We start from the raw sequence: 20,513 nt of genomic DNA on the forward strand, positions 1-20,513 counted from the left end.
AAAGCCCAGACCTCAATCCAATTGAGAATCTGTGGTATGACTTAAAGATGGCTGTACACCAGCTGAACCCATCCATCTTGAAGGAGCTGGAGGAGTTTTGCCTTGAAGAATGGGCAAGAATCTCTGTGGCTAGATGTGCCAAGCTTATAGAGACATACCCCAAGAGACTTGCAGCTGTAATTGCAGCATAAGGTGCCTCTACAAAGTATTGACTTTGAGGGGGGTGGGGGGGGGGGGTGAATAGTTGTGCACGCTAAAGTTCATTGTCTTATTTTTTGTCTGTTTCACAATGAAAACTATTTTGCATCTTCAAAGTGGTAGGCATGTTGTGTAAATCAAATAATACAAACTCCCCAAAAATTTTAATTCCAGGATGTAAGTCAACAAAATAGGAAAAATGCCAAAGGGGTGAATACTTTCGCAAGATGCTGTAGCTATTGAGTCTAGACTAATAGTTAAACTTAAAGATTGAATTAGCTGCTGTAGGCTAGAGCTTTAATGGAGATACTTCAGTCCCCCTGGGAAACACTCAGTCCAAATGCATTGCTTTTAAATATAATATTTCAACATGCATTAGACTAGCTGTAGATCCTCATCCCTCTCTGTGACCTGGGTTGAATTGGGGTAGGTGATTTATGATGGAGATGATGGGTGGGTAGAGAGTCTAATCCTCAGTATGCGTATGGTGAGAGCAATGGAGTGGGTGGGGGGAGGTCATGCATCATTGGAGCAGAGGATAAGAGGTCTCCATGGTGAGAAGACCTAGTGGAGGGAGGATGACACCCGCCCTACTGGTCCCTCTCTGACGGATGCTGACTAACCACAGCTCCACCACCACCAAGACAAACAAATCAGTGGTCAGATTAAAGACTGGTCACTCTGCTACTGTCTGAAGACTGATGATTTATGTTCTCTCCAGTCTTTTGTCAGGGGCTTTCCAACCCTGTTCCTGGAGAGTTACCCTCCTGTAGGTTTTCGCTCCAACCCCAGTTGTAACTAACCCGGTTCAGATTTTCAACCAGCTAATTATTAGAATCAGGTGTCCCAGATTAGGGTTGGAGAGAGCCTACAGGACAATAGCTCTCTAGGAACAGGGTTGGAGAGAGCCTACAGGACAATAGCTCTCTAGGAACAGGGTTGGAGAGAGCCTACAGGACAATAGCTCTCTAGGAACAGGGTTGGAGAGAGCCTACAGGACGATAGCTCTCTAGGAACAGGGTTGGAGAGAGCCTACAGGATGTTAGCTCTCTAGGAACAGGGTTGGAGAGAGCCTACAGGATGATAGCTCTCTAGAAACAGGGTTAGAGAGAGCCTACGGGATGATAGCTCTCTAGGAACAGGGTTGGAGAGAGCCTACAGGATGATAGCTCTCTAGGAACAGGGTTGGAGAGAGCCTACAGGATGATAGCTCTCTAGGAACAGGGTTGGAGAGCCCTGCTTTTGTCCCTGGTGTGTTCCTCTTTCTTTCAAACCATTTCTCTCTTGTACTGTTCTCTCAAACCATCACTCTCTTATACTGTTCTCTCAAACCATCACTCTCTTATACTGTTCTCTCAAACCATCACTCTCTTATACTGTTCTCTCAAACCATCACTCTCTTATACTGTTCTCTCAAACCTTCACTCTCTTGTGCTGTCCTCTCAGAAAAATCTCTTCTAAGCCATAACCTTGTTACAGGAAATTGGTATTTTGATGCGGTGATGGCTGTTACCAGCCCATCTAATCAAGACCTCTAGCTCCCAAGAAACTCCACCACTGCCCCTGTCTCTGCGATTGGCTCTGATAGGTAGAACCATCTGTTATTGTTGTAGGCAGAAGGAAATACAAGTTGCTACCACATTGCAATGATTCACCTTCTTTTCTCTGCACTGTTTTCTCCATCCACCTGTTTTCTTAGTGCATTGATTTGTTTCTCTGCTCTCAGAACCTAAGCACCAGTTCTCTAGCGGTAGAGCTGTAGCCAGCCTCTTCCCTGAATCACCCCCCACTATCTCTGAAACAGATTTGGGTCTCTCTCTCTCTCTCTCTCTCTTTCACTCTCTCTCTTGCTGTCTCAGAATCAAGCCCAGCGCAGTCTGCTTCCTGTTTGATATATCACATATGGAGCTGGTGCTTTGCCGCTTTCTCTGTTTCCTTGGCAATAGACTTATGTAGTTGTTGGAGAAGAACGACAAACTATCTTGAAAGTCATTTGAAGTCGATATCACGCACCTCGCTGTGGGGATTTATGGCTCAGGCTGCTCATCAATTTGAGTTGTTTGTGTTAGGCCTTTCTGTAGTAGGTGGATGTGAGAGGGCTGGGTTTGTCAGGCTATGATCAGACTGCAGCTACCCTCTCCTCTCCCCCTGTCAGCAACTGCTGCCCACACTCACAACAGTGAACAGACCGCAAAATATTCACCACCGACGATTAACACGTGTCAGTGAGTGTGTCCTCATTGTCTCTAAGCTTTCTAAGCATCCTTGTAGAGCCATGAGAAAGAGTAGTGCAGCTTGTATACATTGGCATTCACATCACCTTACCGTACTCAAACCCTACCCATGTGAAAATCTTCTCTTTTGTGAAAATATACTGCCACTTGAATTTGTGAAAGGTGTTTCCTGACTGGTGCCCTCATGCCCACACTCTTAAAGTTGCACATAACCCTTGGGCGCCTTCACTCTGCTTTTAATCTAAGTGTGTTATTCCATTTTGTGTAGACATAAAGGAAATCTTGCACAAGGGGAGAAGGGAAATGATTGTGATATCGCCTCAATGGCCCTTAAATGACCTATCAGAGCAGAAATGTGTGCTGTGTGTAGTCCAGGGATGGAGGGGATTGGCAGGGCTAACAGTGAAATACCCAACCTGGCACTTCTCGCTGTGTCTCTGTCTGCTAACAGCCTGGCCCCATGGTGTGCAGACCCCATGAGCAGCAGGAGCAAATGGGGCTGGACCTGGGTTGGTGTGTGGGGAGAACATTAGAGAGGCACTTTACTTGTGGAACTGCTGTGTCTGTCTCTAAATATAGTAGCAGCCAGAGCTGTTGCCAGAGCTGAACTGACTTACTCTCAGAAACAAATATTACAACCCTGGCCTTGACATTGCCCAAATGAGCCCCCAGCTGGCACCCTCCACTTGTGGCAGAGGAGAGTGTGGGTGTGAGGGGAGCACACAGACTTTAGAATGTAGCATCACACCTCTCTCTGTCTCTCTCTCTCTTCTCTCTCAGTTCAATTTCAATTTAAGGGCTTTATTGGCATGGAAAATGTATCTTTACATTGCCAAAGCAAGTGAAATAGATAATAAATAAAAGTGAAATAAACAATAAAAAATGAACAGTAAACATACACTTATAAAAGTTCCAAAAGAATGAAGACATTTCAAATGTCATTATGTCTATATAGAGTGTTGTAATGATGTGCAAATAGTTAAAGTACGAAAGGGAAAATAAATAAACATAAATATAGGTTGTATTTACAATGGTGTTCTTCACTGGTTGCCCTTTTCTAGTGGCAACAGGTCACATATATTGCTGTTGTGATGCCCACTGTGGTATTTCACCCAATAGATTTGGGAGTTTATCAAAATTTGGTTTGATTTCGAATTCTTTGTGGATCTGTGTAATCTGAGGGAAATATGTGTTTCTAATATGGTCATACAGTTGGCAGGAGGTTAGGAAGGGCATCTCAGTTTCCACCTCATTTTGTCTTCTCTTGAGAGACAGGTTTGCCCTTGGCGGCCTTTCTCAATAGCAAGGCTATGCTCACTGAGTCTGTACATAGTCAAAGATTTCCTTAATTTTGGATCAGTCACAGTGGTCAGGTATTCTGCCATTGTACTCTCTGTTTAGGGTGTGATAGCATTTGGGGTCAGATAGCATTTGCTCTTACTTTCCAATGTAATTCTCTTTTTGTTTTCTCATGATTTGGTTGGGTCTAATTGTGTTGCTGTCCCGGGGCTCTGTGAGGTCTGTTTGTGTTTGTGAACAGAGCACCAAGACCAGCTTGCTTAGGGGGCTCTTCTCCAGGTTTATTTCTCTGTAGGTGATGGCTTTGTTATGGAAGGTTTGGGAATTGCTTCCTTTTAGGTGGTGGTAGAATTTAACGTCTCTTTTCTGGATTTTGATCATCTGCGGGTATCGGCTAATTTTGCTCAGCATGCATTATTTGGTGTTTTACGTTGTACACAGAGGATATTTTTGCAGAATTCTGCATGGAGAATCTCAATTTGGTGTTTGTCCCATTTTGTGAATTCTTGCTTGGTAAGCGGATCCCAGACCTCACAACCATAAAGGGCAATGGGTTCTATAACTGATCTGAGTATTTTTAGCCAGATCCTAATTGGTATGTCAAGTTTTATGTTCCTTTTGATGGCATAGAAGGTCCTTCTTGCCTTGTCTCTCAGATCGTTCACAGCTTTGTGGAAGTAACTTGTGGCGCTGATGTTTAGGCCGAGGTATCTATAGTTTTTTGTGTGCTCTAGGGCAATGGTGTCTAGATGGAATTTGTATTTGTGGTCCTGGCGAATGGACCTTTTTTGAAACACCATTATTTTTGTCATACTGAGATTTACTGTCAGGGCCCAGGTCTGACAGAATCTGTGCAGAAGATCTAGGTGTTGCTGTAGGCCCTTCTTGGTTGGGGACAGAAGCACCAGATCATCAACAAACAGTAGACATTTGACTTCAGATTTTAGTAGAGTGAGGCCGGGTACTGCAGACTGTTCTAGCGACCATGCCAATTTGTTGATATATATGTTGAAGAGGGTGGGGCTTAAGGTGCATCCCTATCTCATCTCCTGACCCTGTGGAAAGAAATGTGTGTGTTTTTTGCCAATTTTAACCGTACACTTGTTTGTGAACATGGATCTTATGTATGATTTTCCCCCAACATCACTTTCCTTCAATTTGTTAAGCAGACCCTCATGCCAAATTGAGTCAAAAGCTTTTTTGAAATCAAAGCATGAAAATACTTTTCCTTTGTTTTGGTTTGTTTGTCAATTAAGGTGTGCAGGGTGAATACGTGGTCGGTTGTACAGTAATTTGGTAAAAAGCCAATTTGACATTTGCTCAGTACGTTGCTGTTAATGATAATGCAGAGATTTTCTCAAGGTAGCTTTTGACGCGTATCCCACTGTAGTTATTTGGTTCAAATTTGTCTCCACTTTTGTGGATTGGGGTGATCAGTCTTAGGTTACAAATATTGCTGAAGATCTGAGCTGAGGATGATGTTAAAGAGTCTAAGTATAGTCAATTGGAATTTGTGGTCTGTATATTTTATAATTTCATGTAGGGTACCATCAACACCACAGGCCTTTTTGGGTTGGAGGGTTTGTGTTTTGTCCTGTAGTTCATTCAGCGTTATTGGAGAATCCAGTGTGTTCTGGTAGTCTTTAAGAATTGATTTTGTATTTCATCATGTATATGTTTTTGCTGTTTGTTTTTGAGCCAAAAAGATTGAAGATGTGTCATGATCGTTTGTAGAGAAGGACCAAGGCGCAGCATGATTACAGTTCCACATAATTTATTAAAGTGAAACTATAAAACAAGAACCGAACAGTGTCTACATCGCTGCTACATACACTAACTCAAAATACAAAATTCAATCCCACAAAACACAGGTGGAAAAAGGCTACCTAAATATGATCCCCCATTACCAGCTGCCTCTAATTGGGAACCATATCAAGCGCACCAACATAGAAATATGAAAACTAGAACGCCACATAGAAATAATAAACTGGAACATCACATAGAAATAATAAACTAGAACACCCCAGTCACGCCCTGACAATGGCTCTCTATGGTCAGGGCGTGACAAAGTGGTTTATCCATACATCTCTGTTTTGGATAGATATTTCTTTGTGTAGTTGTTTGTTAAGGGTTTTCCAATTTTCCCAGAAGTGTTTAGATTCTATAGATTCTTCAATTACATTGAGCTGATTTCTGATGTGCTGATCCTTTTTTCGTAGTGTATTTCTGTATTATTTTAGTGATTCACCTTAGCGAAGCCGTAGGCTCAGGTTTTCTGGGTCTCTGTGTTTTTGGTTGGATAGGTTTCTCAATTTCTTTCTTAGGTTTTTACATTCTTCTTCAAACCATTTTTTATTGTTGTTAATTTTAGTTTTTTGTCTGCTTCAAGTTTTTAGATTTGATATGGCAGCTGTGAGGTCAAATATACACCTTCACTATTACAGTCAAACCTTTTGTCCAGGAAATTGTCTAGAAGGGATTGAATTTGTTGTTACACTCCTTCCATCTATAGCATTAATTCATATTATTCAGCTCCTTTAGCTATGATGCCTCATGATTGAGCAAAGCTCTGTTCAAGTAGACTGTGATTTTGCTGTGGTCTGATAGGGGTGTCAGTGGGCTGACTGTGAACGCTCTAAGAGACTCTGGGTTGAGGTCAGTGATAAAGTAGGTTACAGTACTACTGCCAAGAGATGAGCTATCTGTGTACCAACCATAGGAGTCCCCTCGAAGCCTACCATTGACTATGTACATACCCAGCGTGTGACAGAGCTGTAGGAGTTGTGACCCGTTTTTGTTGGTTATGTTGTCGCAGTTGTGTCTAGGGGGGCATATGGGGGAGGGAATGTTGTCACCTCCAGGTAGGTGTTTGTCCCCCTTTGTGCTGAGGGTGTCAGGTTCTTGTCCAGTTCTGGCATTTAGGTCGCCACAGACTTGTTAGTACATGTCCATGGGCCTGGAAATTGTTGATCTCCCCCTCTAGGATGGAGAATCTGTCATCGTTAAAGTATGGGGATTCTATTGGGGGGATAGAGATAGCACACATGAGAACATTTTTCACTTTCGTTATTAATTAGTAAAATGTAAAAATGTTCCTGTTTTGACTAATTTAATAGAGTGGGTTAAGTCTGCTCTATACCAAATTAGCATACCCCCTGAGTCTCTTCCCTGTTTCACACCTGGTAGTTTGGTGGATGGGACTACCAGCTCTCTCTCTCTCTCTCTCTCTCTCTCCTCTCTGTCTGTCTGTCTGTCTGTCTCTCTCTCGCGTGTGCACGTTCTGGCCCCTATCTTGATAAATAGCAGTTATATTCCAGGCTGCTGCTTTTTCACTTCCATTGACATATGTACCTAATTCAAACAGGCTGAATGGAGATGAGGACAATGTAATGAAAGACAGGGTGAAGCTCCATCAGTCTGGTATTCAGCCTGAGCATCCTGTTTGCCTGTCTGTTTTTGTCTATCCAGAACCCAAGCATACTCTCTGTCTGTCTGTCTGTCTGTCTGTCTGTCTGTCTGTCTGTCTGTCTGTCTGTCTGTCTGTCTGTCTGTCTGTCTGTCTGTCTGTCTGTCTGTCTGTCTGTCTCTCTAACTCAACAGCCTGAACACCCTGTCTGTCTCTCCATCTCGCCACAGTGTCCTGTCTGAGAATAGTATCAGGGAGGAGGACTCCCCAGGTCTACCTGGCCGCAGCAGCAGCACCTTCCCAGCCCCAGGTGAGAGGAGGGGAGAGGGGACGTGACTCTCTGTGCCAGCCAGCATGCAGAGGAGTATCAAGCAGTACAGACAGGACCACAAGGTTTACCTCCTCCTGGTTTCCCACGAGGCTGTGGGCAGCTTCAACCCTTGGGCCATTGCAGACAGGTGAGAGCGACTAACAAATGGCAAATGGCACTACTTTTGACCAGGGACCTATGAGTACACTCTTACTAGTGCCATTTGGACTGTAGTACTTTTCAATGTTTCACTTTCTCAAATGCAAATGTACAGTTCAAGTCGGAAGTTTACATATACCTTAGCCAAATACATTTAAACTCAGTTTTTCACAATTCCTGACATTTAATCCAAGTAAATTCCCTGTCTTACGTCAGTTAGGATCACAACTTTATTTTAAGAATGTGAAATGTCAGAATAATAGTAGAGAGAGAGAATAGAGAGAATTATTTAGTTCAGCTTTTATTTATTTCATCACATTCCCAGTGGGTCAGAAGATTACATACACTCAATTATAATTTGGCAGCATTGCCTTTAAATTGTTTCACTTAGGTCAAACTTTTCTGGTAGCCTTCCACAACCTTCCCACAATAAGTTGGGTGAATTTTGGCCCATTCCTCTTGACAGAGCTGGTGTAACTGAGTCAGGTTTGTAGGCCTCCTTGCTCGCACATGCTTTTTCAGTTCTGCCCACACATTTTCTACAGGATTGAGGTCAGGGCTTTGTGATGGCCACTCCAATACCTTGACTTTGTTGTCCTTAAGACATTTTGCCATAACTTTGGAAGTTTGCTTGGGGTTGTTGTCCATTTGGAAGACCCATTTGCGACCAAGCTTTAACTTCCTGACTGATGTCTTGAGATGTTGCTTCAATATATCCACATAATTTTCCTGCCTCATGATGCCATCTATTTTGTGAAATGCACCAGTCCCTCCTGCAGCAAAGCACCCCCATAACATGATGCTGCCACCCCCGTGCTTCACGGTTGGAATGGTGTTCTTCGGCTTGCAAGCCTCCCCATTCTCCTCCAAACATAACGATGGTCATGATGGCCAAACAGTTCTATTTTTGTTTCCTCAGACCAGAGGACATTTCTCCAAAAAGTACGATCTTTGTCCCCCTGTGCAGTTGCAAACTGTAGTCTGGCTTTTTATGGCGGTTTTAGAGCATTGGCTTTTTGCTTGCTGAGCGGCCTTTCAGGTTATGTCGATATAGGACTCGTTTTACTGTGGATATAGATACTTTTGTACCTGTTTCCTACAGCATCTTCACAAGGTCCTTTGCTGTTGTTCTGGGATTGATTTGCACTTTTCGCACCAAAGTACTTTCATCTCTAGGAGACAGAATGCGTTTCCTTCCTGAGCGGTTTGATGGCTGTGTGGTCCCATGGTGTTTATACTTGCATACTATTGTTTGTACAGATGAACGTGGTACCTCTAGGCAATTGGAAATTGCTCCCAAGGATGAACCAGACTTGTGGACATCTACAAAAAAAATGCTGAAGCCTTGGCTGATTTCTTTAGATTTTCCCGTGATGTCAAGCAAAGAGGCACTGAGTTTGAAGGTAGACCTTGAAATACACAGGTACACCTCAAATTGACTCAAACTATGTCAATTAGCCTATCAGAAGCTTCTAAACCCATTACTTCATTTTCTGGAATTTTCCAAGCTGTTTAAAAGGCACAGTCAACTTTGTGTATGTAAACTTCTTACCCACTGAAAATGTGAAATAATCTGTCTGTTAATAATAATAATAATAATCTGTTGTTGGAAAAATGACTTATGTCATGTACAAAGTAGATGTCCTAACCAATTTACCAAAACTATAGTTTGTTAACAAGAAATTTGTGGAGTGGTTGAAAAATTAGTTTTAATGACAATGTAAGTGTATGTAAACTTCAGACTTCAACTGTATCTGCAGTTGGTTGTTCCTTAAGCCATCTCAACAGATTTATTTGCTACCCAGTTAGTCCCTGAATGCCACCGTGTGTAGGAGGATGGATTATTCACTTGGCCCAGGGCTACACAACTCTTCCTCAAACATAGTGCTCTTTGCTTATTCAAACATTAGGTCCAGTGTTTGACTAGTTGTGGGGTGCGTGTGAGTGCATATTTAAAATAATTCTTAATTTGGTGCAATGCAGAGAATCCCCCTTGTCTTTATGAGCATACTGAATGCATTTGAGTGTGATAGATCAGAAACGCGTCATATTCAGACATTTCAAAGAGAAGCACATGTAATTGAATAATACGCCAAATGTTCTTAACGGTACCAAAGGACAGATACTCAGGTCTGGCACTTGGAGATGCCTCTCTCTCCTCTCACCATATCTGTGTGTGGGAGTGTGAATTGTTGCAAAAAAAGTCAGCTAAGAAAACCAGCCCAAGGGAGAACTACTATTGTTGCCTCGTTACTTTTAGAGAGTGAGAGATGACAGGAGATAAAGTCATATGCCATCCTCTTGAGCTATGCATCTGAATTTTGTATGTTCAGAAAAAAATAACTCATATTTTTCAGTTTTTTGGGAAGGGAAGTTTCAGGGGGACCAGTCCAATTGCTTCAGTATCAAGGGACAGATGGGGGGAAATGCAACGTCATTTAGCCTGCTATTCTCAGTCATCAGTGTAACCTGTCTATCAGTCAGATGTTGGTAATAAGCCAATCACATCCCGTCCTGCTTCAGATCCACCATTAGACAGCCAATAGAGCTCTTCCTCTTCGTGAACATTGGACGAGTTCAGTTTGCATCGCCCGGTGTACTGCGTAGGTGGATATTTCAACTCAGCACCAACAGAACTCCACCCACCTGGGCCACCGGGCAATGTAGAACGAGCTTGCCTACTCTTCAGGGTTTAGCCAGCTAAGATTATAGTTTAGACTGGGTTAATGTTTATATATGTATCTATGTGTGTTAAATACAGCGGTTTTACTAAAACGGTGAAAGAACTATGTAAAACAAGTTCATTTTTGGGGGGAAAAACATCCTGATTGCATTGATGTGACAACATTCAGAATACATTCAGAATAGAATGGAACTAAAGCAATGCAGATTATTCCTATTTGGCAGGTTCAATTCTGTAGTTCATCCAGAGGGATGGGTGAATTTCACTGGGAAAGTTGGTTTTGATAAGCTTAGAGAGAACATTACGACATTACAGAGGGTCTCCTCTCTTTCAATTTATAAACCTCCCCCACTCACTCTTTCCATTTCCACATTGAAACATAGAAGTAAATGAATTGTTTGGGGAATTAACAATAGGGGTGCAGCAAGCCAAGGTCACCATTCATTGGTTAATAGGAAATCCGGATAGCATATTGCAATCATTGAAATTGTGTGATTCACTTGCCATGGCATGCACCAAATACTGTATGTTTGCCAAATGAGTGATTTAAATTAAATAAGAATGCATATATCATGAGTGCACATTGGATGAGGGAGCCTTTACTGGTGTGGCGGATGTTCTCAGGCCCTGGAGAGAAAGCAGCTGTGAAGGAGGAGAGAGACACATCCAGATGTTGAGTTGGCCCCGAGCGGAACTGACTGTGACAAGGGACAGAGAGTGACTGAGTGAATAGCTCACTCTGAATCAGACCCTCTTTCTCTCCGCCAACTGTGTTTTGTGTGGGTGTCAGAATACATGCAGGTTTTACATAGGCTTATGCACATACACATGACTCACTCTCACAGTTCTGTTTCGTCCCAGAGTTCGACACAAATTGGAATCTAGGAGCCATCGCATCCTTATAATAGGAGTTTTTGAATTGAAGAATACTTGAAATTGAAAAATATATTGTTCGTCTGTGAGAGTCAGGGTGGCTAATTTCAAATGATTTTTCATTTTCATGGTGCTGAATGCTGTCTATTGATATTTTGGTTTTGAGTGTGTCACCTCCCGCCCCAGACAGCCAACACAGACTCAACACAGAAATGTATTTTCAACACAATTAACAAACAGAACAACAAGAACTGTCTATGATCTATTCTGATGTGTTTTGCACATAACACAGAACACAATGGAATTGGTTTTGTGGTGCTTTGATATATATATGTTTTGTGATGTTTCATGACACATTCATAGCAGACTGTTTTATACTGATGCCCAAAAGTTTATTTTGTAATACCTTTTTTTCTGGTACAATATGTAAAGGTTGTTTTATTCAGTCAAAATGAGGTATTGACAACCTTGATAATCTTAATGATGTTAGTATTATAACATCATTTTTAAAAATGATATGTATCTTGCTTTATCAATACAGCCATCAGATATAGAGCTGTGTCTCCTTTTCCACTGTTCTAATGGTGAAAAGGGCCTGTCCCTACAGTATGTTAGCCAGCATAATTATCCTTGTCAAAGACAGAATTCATGTGACTGTGAGTATTGACTAGTAGTCATGGTAATATGAATGATGTGGTACACACAGTGACGTATTTTGAGGCAACAATGCCCATTCAGGCTGGATAGAATCATTTTAGGTTTCACTCAGGGACAGTTCAGCTAATGGCTGGAAATTTTCACAATTCTTAGAAAATTGGATATGATCTTCAACCAAGTAAGACAAATGTTCTCTCTATAGTACTATTGACCTATTTACAGAACCAGTGATATTCTCCTTCTCTGAACAACTATTGAAGAGATTGTAGTAGTTAGATCCATGCTCTGGGTGTGGATATGAGAGAGGAATGCAGCTGCTCCAGTTGAGAAATTGATCAGCACAGTATGCGCCCTCCCTGGGCAGTAATCTCCCTGATGTCATCAGATAGTCTGACCTATAAATTCTCTACTTCAGAAACGAGAGAGAAACAACCTTGTTTCCCCCACAACGCAGTGGGTAATCTCATAGCATTGGCAGCTATCAAATGTGAAACACTTATCCTTGCTGTGTCATTATCCTTGCTGACTCATGGTTAGTAGAATTAAGATGTATTGAAAGCTAAGTCTTTGTGTGGATAGCTAAAAGGCAAAAAGTCCAGAGTCTTATTTCAGACTTGAGGTGCAAAGTTCATTGTTGTTAGTAGATGATTACACATGGGATCCTCTTTTGGCTGCTTTTCTGCTAGAACCCACTGGCCCTCACTCTGGAACAGCCCCATGTCTCTGGGGTCATGGGGTCATCTCTTGGCTGCTTTTCTGCTAGAACCCACTGGCCCTCACTCTGGAGCAGCCCCATGTCTCTTATGACAGACTGGTACATACATGGAAGTGCTGAGACCAGGTGCTTTCTCAGGTATCTGGATACGTGGATATACACTGAGTATACATAACATTAGGAACAGCTTTCTAATATTGAATTGCACCCCTTTTGCCCTCAGAACAGCCTCAATTTGTTGGAGCATATACTGTACAAGGTGGTGAAAGTGTTCCACAGGGATGCTGGCCCATGTTGACTCCATTGCGTCCCACAATTGTGCCAAGTTGGCTGGATGTCCTTTGGGTGGTGGACCACTCTTGAACTGTTGAGCGGGAAAAACCCAGCAGCATTGCAGTTCTTGACATACCTAAACTGGTGTGCCTGGCACCTACTACCATACCCTGTTCAATATTTTGTCTTGCCCATTAACCCTCTGAATGGCACACATACACAATCCATTTCTCAGTTGTCTAGAGGCTTAGCAAACCTTCTTAAAACCTGTCTCCTGCCCTTCATCTCCACTGAATGAAGTGGCTTTAACAGGTTCAGCAATAAGGGATCATAGCTTTCATTCACCTGGTCAGTCTATGTCATGGAAAGGTGTTCCTAATTTTTTGTACACTCAGTGTACACTACATGACCAAATGTATGTGGACACCTGCTCGCCGAACATCTCATTCCAAAATCATGGCCATTAATATGGAGTTGGTCCCCCCCTTTGCTGCTATAACAGCCTACATTCTTCTGAGAATTCTTTCCACGAGATGTTGGGACATTGCTGCAGGGACTTGCTTCCACTCAGCCACAAGTGCTGAGTTTTTTTTATGATTGAGGGGTGGGGCAGCTCAAAGTAGAGCCTGGTGTAGACTTGGCACACTGCCTTGGCATAGGATGAGATTGCTTCTAAAGAAAAAAGTTATTCTGCCTAAATTGAATTACCTTTTTTTTCTTGTGAGTGAGGCCATTGGGTGTAATCAATGCTATCTCTCGCTGTCTTTCTGGCCCTGCTGGCTGATTTCTTTTACTCTCCTGCTAGAATCACAATACAGTGTCTTGAGCCAGAAGTATTTTGTCATTGGTCATCCTGACTGGTTGAAATATCCTGGGCCCTCATAGGATTGGGTAATACAGCGTGTCTGTGGCCAGGCCAGTACTCAGATTGGAGGGAGATGGCTCAGCTTCAGGCATTTGGGTCCATCGATAGTCATTAAATGGCACCAGGGTGCAGAGCTGCAGATAGAGTGATGCTGGTGCTGCTCTGATCCCAGGCTATGACCTGTTCTGTGGTCATGTGCTAGCTAGAGGATAGAACGAGGGTATAACTATATATCTGCACTGCTGTGCACAACAACAGACAATCACTGCTCTCCCATGTTTCCCACTGCGCTTGGTAGATGGTTCAGGTTGGGAATCTACAATGAGTTTTTCAGGTTGTATTCAGTTGGGAATCTACAATGATTTTTTTAGGTTGTATTCAGGTTGGGAATCTACAATGAGATTTTCAGGTTGGGAATCTACTTTGAGTTTTTGTGTTATAGTACAATATCTTGTTTTCTGTTGAAAGGGTTGGGAACATGGGTGTCCTTTGGTAATACGATTTCTATACATGTAGGGGTGAATATGATACTATGTTTATCTGAATGGGCTCTTCACATATAGACAGCAGGTTTCAGCATATTCAAAGTGGTCTACTCTAAATGAATAGATTTGGTTTGATAGATAAGACAGTGATCTAAATTAATATAGCGTATTGTTTGATAGACGTGACCGCCTGTTGTGAGAGTTAGCCCAAGATTGTTGACAATGTCAGAGCAGGGAAATCTATAAAACATAATAGATTAGGCACTGAATGTCGGAAGCAAGCCAGCCAGCCTTACTGTGCTGTGTTTCTACAGTTCACATACAATAGGCTACATCCCTAACGGCAATGCATCCATTAACTTATCTGATTATCCATGTGTCTAATAACAGTTTGACAGAATCCAAAATGGCACCCTTTGCCCTTATAGTGCACTACTTTTGACCAGACTAGGGCAAAATTGCACTATGGTGCACACTATGGTGCACTTTGAGGGAATAGGGTGCCATTTGGGACTCAACCTACATCCCTCATCATGCAGGCCATTAATGCATGCATCTGATCCATGTGGCTAATAACAGTTTCTCTTAAATGCAACAGTCCACTTCGCACAAAGCCTAAGATGTGATGTGAGCCGTCTGTGGACCATGAGGAATGTGCTGTGATGCTATGCTGTTGAACTCTGGTTCCAGTATGTTTTATAGCTGGGTCTCTGACCTAACATTGTGGAGGAGCCAAGGCTGCAGGAAATAAAGCTAGAGTCATGACAAGGTGAGATTCGGTCCTTGCCCTTTAGGCCCCCATCTGTGGCTCGGAGACAGTCATTATCATCATCATGTCTTTAAGGTCAATAAAGAGTCTTTGTCAAGCTATTTGTCATGTCTGCTGCGTGCAGCATACTTATGGTTCAATATACTGAAACATTCACCTCAGTCTGTTGTTTATAGACTTATAGGTTATCTTATCTTTATTATTTTACTCTACAATCATAACAGTTGTAACTACCTAATTGAATAGGCAGGAGTGCGATTTTGTAGATGTGTTGTTTTCCAATTGGGCTATATTTATTTCTAGACCTCACGTCAACTAGACCTCACGTCCATGGTTAGAAGTGCATCCCATTCAAATCAGTTTGCATCAATGTGTCACTGTCGACTAATTTATTTTATTGGAATCCCAACTGCAGGAGGCAGAGCCAATTCATACAAAGGACGCCCTTGGGTGGCACACCAGCGAGCCACTGGAGGCAGTCTAACACTGGTCCTTGAAACAGTTCTACTGATGTGACGGTAGTGGAGGGGAGGGCAGTAGCAAAGTCTGCACAGATACAAAAACTGAAAGTGTGTTCAGTACAAGAGGCAGATCCACTAGATGTGGGTCTTGTCACCGATGAGCCAGAGGATCTCAGCTGCAGAATTCAAGCCGAGAGAAAAAGCGCATCCTCACTGCCTCAGGGCTACCTATCTTCTGCCTGGCTGGCGTCAAGGTGCGGAGACGAGGGAGGGAGCGCCCACTCGGTTAAAACTATCTGACAAAATTACACCCCGGTGACTCCGCACCTACCTTGGTAGAGACGTAGAGGTTGGGATGGCGAAGGAAACGAGAGGGAAAGGTAAGGTGCTCGGTTCAATATTTTTTATATAGCCTACCATGTCTCCTCCGGTGTCAAATCTTATGAGGTTATCAGGTCGCATAAGTCAACGTCTCAACCTAAATCATGTAAAACGATGCATGCGCGCAATAGCCCGCTGGCTCTTCTTGACAATCTGTTGGAATGCGTGATGTTACCGTTCAGTAGTCTATCAGAATATAAAACAACCCGTGTCCTCTGAGATGTTTGTCAAACGGTGTGACGTGTTTTTGTCGATGTTGCCTGAGTACGTTCATTGTAAAATATTTTGACACATGTAAGGTGTGATATGGTCATCCTGACCATTAACGACGGGAAAAAGCGCGCGCCAAACTTAGATTTGGACCTCGTTAATCACATATATTGAGCATATTAAATGATTTGGGTAAACCCTTTTCAGTTCCTGAGAGACTCAAACGCTGATCAATCTTTGTTGACAAGCATGCATTCAAGGAAAATTACATTGTTAGTGGATAGGCTATTATTAGTAGGCTATTAGTTGGACTATTGTTGTCCACACAAATATTTAACAGTATGAATTCGTGTATTATAAAAGTAAAACTGGACTTTCCAGAAGTAAAACAGGACGCACGAGTTGATACGCAGGTCGACGTTTATTGTCATGAGTCTTGTCCTGGAGGCAGAACTGAGCGAGTTCCTCTAAGATAGGCTAGCTGCAAAATTGGCTATATTGTAAAAATGTATGGGCTTATTTTAAGGTTAGGCGTTAGGGTTGGCATTGTGGTTAGGGTTATGTTTAAAATTAGATTCTATGACTTTATGGTTGTGCCAGCTAGTGACCACTGCAGAGCTGCCTCCAGAACAAGATTAATTATGAAAAACGCTAACATGCAGGTGATACAGTTAAATTAATGTTGTAATGAAGGTGTTATAACTGTTTTAACTGCATTTTCATTATACCTGGTTGATATCCAGTTGATCACCTTGGGGTTCAATACGTTACTGACAGGGGTGGACTGGGACCAGAAATCAACCCTGGCATCGACCCTGCCAGATGGCCAGTCCACCCCTGCTTACTAAAACACCAATGCACACATTGATACAATTGAAATGAATACAGTGTATCAAGGCCACTATATAGCATTCCCCAGGGAGAAGATGTGTTTTGTTGATTATGGAAATTGATAGTCTATTCTTCATGATTCAGTGCATTTAATGAAATATGAAAAGTTCAGTGTACAGTGCCTTGCGAAAGTATTCGGCCCCCTTGAACTTTGCGACCTTTTGACACATTTCAGGCTTCAAACATAAAGATATAAAACTGTATTTTTTGTGTAGAATCAACAACAAGTGGGACACAATCATGAAGTGGAATGACATTTATTTGATATTTCAAACTTTTTTAACAAATCAAAAACTGAAAAATTGGGCGTGCAAAATTATTCAGCCCCTTTACTTTCAGTGCAGCAAACTCTCTCCAGAAGTTCAGTGAGGATCTCTGAATGATCCAATGTTGACCTAAATGACTAATGATGATAAATACAATCCACCTGTGTGTAATCAAGTCTCCGTATAAATGCACCTGCACTGTGATAGTCTCAGAGGTCCGTTAAAAGCGCAGAGAGCATCATGAAGAACAAGGAACACACCAGGCAGGTCCGAGATACTGTTGTGAAGAAGTTTAAAGCCGGATTTGGATACAAAAAGATTTCCCAAGCTTTAAACATCCCAAGGAGCACTGTGCAAGCGATAATATTGAAATGGAAGGAGTATCAGACCACTGCAAATCTACCAAGACCTGGCCGTCCCTCTAAACTTTCAGCTCATACAAGGAGAAGACTGATCAGAGATGCAGCCAAGAGGCCCATGATCACTCTGGATGAACTGCAGAGATCTACAGCTGAGGTGGGAGACTCTGTCCATAGGACAACAATCAGTCGTATATTGCACAAATCTGGCCTTTATGGAAGAGTGGCAAGAAGAAAGCCATTTCTTAAAGATATGAGAAAGAAGGTGAGAAAGAAGGTGACACGGGGCAGTGGAAGGTGATTGAGATGGTGGAATCCTAAGTAAATGTTTCTGTTGAATGAATGTGTTTGAGGTATAGGTAAAAACACAAAGTATCTTGAAAACATGACTATGTGTGAAATACTTGGGCCCATCTTTGGTCTAATGAATTTAATTAGATAACGAACGCATGACAGATTGTGTGCTGTCCAGTGCTATACTGACTTCCTCAACAACAACACATGAAGCAATGGGCTTTGGACAGCATGGGTTGTGTGTCACAAAAGACACCCAATTCCCTAAATAGTGCACTACGTAAGGACAAAAGTAGGACACTATGTAAGGAATATAGGGTGCCAATAGGGTGCCATTTGGGATGTAGCCCCTGCCTGATTTTGTCCAAATTTCCTGAAAGTAGAGTGATAAAAGATTGATGAGCAACTGGTGAGTTTTCTTTAGATTGACCCAGTCAGACCCATCCTAGTTTTGACCCAGTCAGACCCATCCTAGTTTTGACCCAGTCAGACCCATCCTAGTTTTGACCCAGTCAGACCCATCCTAGTTTTGTATTCATCATAACGCTTTCTCTGACGGCGTTCGCTATGCTTTTTGAAAGGATTTAATATTTCATGACTGTTCCATTATATATTTAACCTTGACTCGACTCTGGAGACGTGACGTAAATTGGTCATATTGGTGAGCTGAATGATAATAAAATACCCATTGTAGGCCTTTATTATCCAGTTTCAGTAAGTCAAGCAGTATTCAAATTATGCATGACTCTTGGTGGTGCCCAATGTCTCTTTTCGCAGTGCCCAACAATGATGATTTTGTTATAGGGGTGCAATGATTTGTTATGGAGGTAATTAAAACCATGATGTCAAGGTCACATAAGTTATTGAGGTTAGTCTCATTTGTCTTATACAGTCACTGTTGGTTGGCTGATGATTGGACCGTAATCTCAGGAACTGAACACCAGAGACAGAATTACATTGCATACAATAAGGCCAAGTTATGGTCTTACTACTTAGTCTCGTTCACCCAGTCGGCTTTCTCTCGCAGTTGAGTCTGAGGATGAGGTTACTTTTACCAGGCTTTCCAATAATGTAATTTAGGTTGAACTGAAATTAGTTTTATAATGAAAACAATACAATTTTAAGAATCTCCCTCACCACCTGCCTCACAGAAGGCAGGCTAATGTCCTACCTGGCGGGTACAATAAGTACACAACAGCTATGAGATGTGATCCTATAAATACCAACAACAACAAAACATGTAGGGAGACTACCCATTCACTTGAATAAAACATTTTGCTAGAGTAACATGCGCTTATGCCACTGGCTGCTGACTGAAACACAGTGTGTGTCCCCCAAATGACTCTCTTTTCCCTTTATAGTGCACTACCTTTGACCAGGGCTCTGACCAAAATAATAGGGTGCCATTTGGGACACACAGTGGCAGCATGTTTTGAACCAGCCCAGGTGTTAGGAGAGGGAGCTCAGCTCTGTATAGTAGAATCCTATCCAGATCACATACCAGCCATGTCGCAATTGCATCTGCTAATTTACTGATTCACCTCAATTAGCAGTTGATTCAATGAGTAAAGAGAGATGAGACAGATAGAGAGACAGACATAGAGAGAGAGACAGATAGAGAGACAGACAGAGAGAGAGAGACAGATAGAGAGACATACAGAGAGGGAGAGAGACAGATAGAGAGACAGACAGAGAGGGAGAGAGACAGATAGAGAGACAGACAGAGAGAGAGAGAGAGACAGACATAGAGGGAGAGAGACAGATAGAGAGACAGACATAGAGGGAGAGAGACAGATAGAGAGACATACATAGAAAGAGAGACAGATAGAGAGACAGACATAGAGAGAGAGAGACAGATAGAGAGAGAGAGACAGATAGAGAGACATAGAGAGATATAGAGAGACAGACATAGAGAGAGAGAGACAGATAGAGGGACAGACATAGAGGGAAAGAGACAGATAGAGAGACAGACATAGAGGGAGAGAGACAGATAGAGAGACACATAGAAAGAGAGACAGATAGAGAGACAGACATAGAGAGAGAGAGACAGATAGAGAGAGAGACAGATAGAGAGACATAGAGAGATATAGAGAGACAGACATAGAGAGACAGAGACAGATAGAGAGACAGACATAGAGGGAGAGAGACAGATAGAGAGACAGAGAGAGAGAGAGACAGGTAAAGAGACAGACATAGAGGGATAGACAGGTAGAGAGACAGACAGAGAGAGAGAGACAGGTAGAGAGACAGACAGAGAGAGAGAGACAGATAGAGAGACATACATAGAGAGAGAGACAGATAGAGAGACATACATAGAGAGAGAGAGAGACAGATAGAGAGACAGACATAGAGAGAGATAGAGAGAGAGATAGATAGAGAGACAGACAGAGAGAGAGATATAGAGAGACAGACAGAGAGAGAGAGACAGATAGAGAGACAGACATAGAGGGAGAGAGACAGATAGAGAGACAGACAGAGAGAGAGAGACAGGTAAAGAGACAGACATAGAGGGAGAGACGGGTAGAGAGACAGACAGAAAGAGAGAGACAGGTAGAGAGACAGACAGAGAGAGAGAGACAGATAGAGAGACAGACATAGAGAGAGAGAGACAGATAGAGAGACAGACAGAGAGAGAGAGACAGGTAAAGAGACAGACATAGAGGGAGAGACGGGTAGAGAGACAGACAGAGAGAGAGAGAGACAGGTAGAGAGACAGACAGAGAGT

The 20,513-nt window shown here is 42.4% G+C and overlaps 1 protein-coding gene across 2 annotated transcripts in view; it reads left to right on the forward strand.

Annotated features, from left to right (window-relative positions):
• The first annotated feature begins 15,357 nt into the window (after window positions 1-15,357).
• The window catches only part of LOC110507771 (membrane-associated phosphatidylinositol transfer protein 3), a 146,760-nt gene continuing 141,604 nt past the window's right edge, over window positions 15,358-20,513 (forward strand). Inside the window, exon 1 of one of the 2 annotated variants that reach the window (XM_036965164.2) lies at window positions 15,358-15,767. In XM_036965164.2, coding sequence (XP_036821059.1) covers window positions 15,743-15,767 — 25 coding nt within the window. In that variant the 5' untranslated portion in view covers window positions 15,358-15,742. The remainder of the gene's footprint in view (window positions 15,768-20,513) is intronic. The other variant, XM_036965165.2, reaches the window with a different exon arrangement.

The sequence above is a fragment of the Oncorhynchus mykiss genome, chromosome 27 (assembly GCF_057628025.1).
Source record: "Oncorhynchus mykiss isolate SJ-2025 chromosome 27, ASM5762802v1, whole genome shotgun sequence".
Taxonomy (NCBI): domain Eukaryota; kingdom Metazoa; phylum Chordata; class Actinopteri; order Salmoniformes; family Salmonidae; genus Oncorhynchus; species Oncorhynchus mykiss.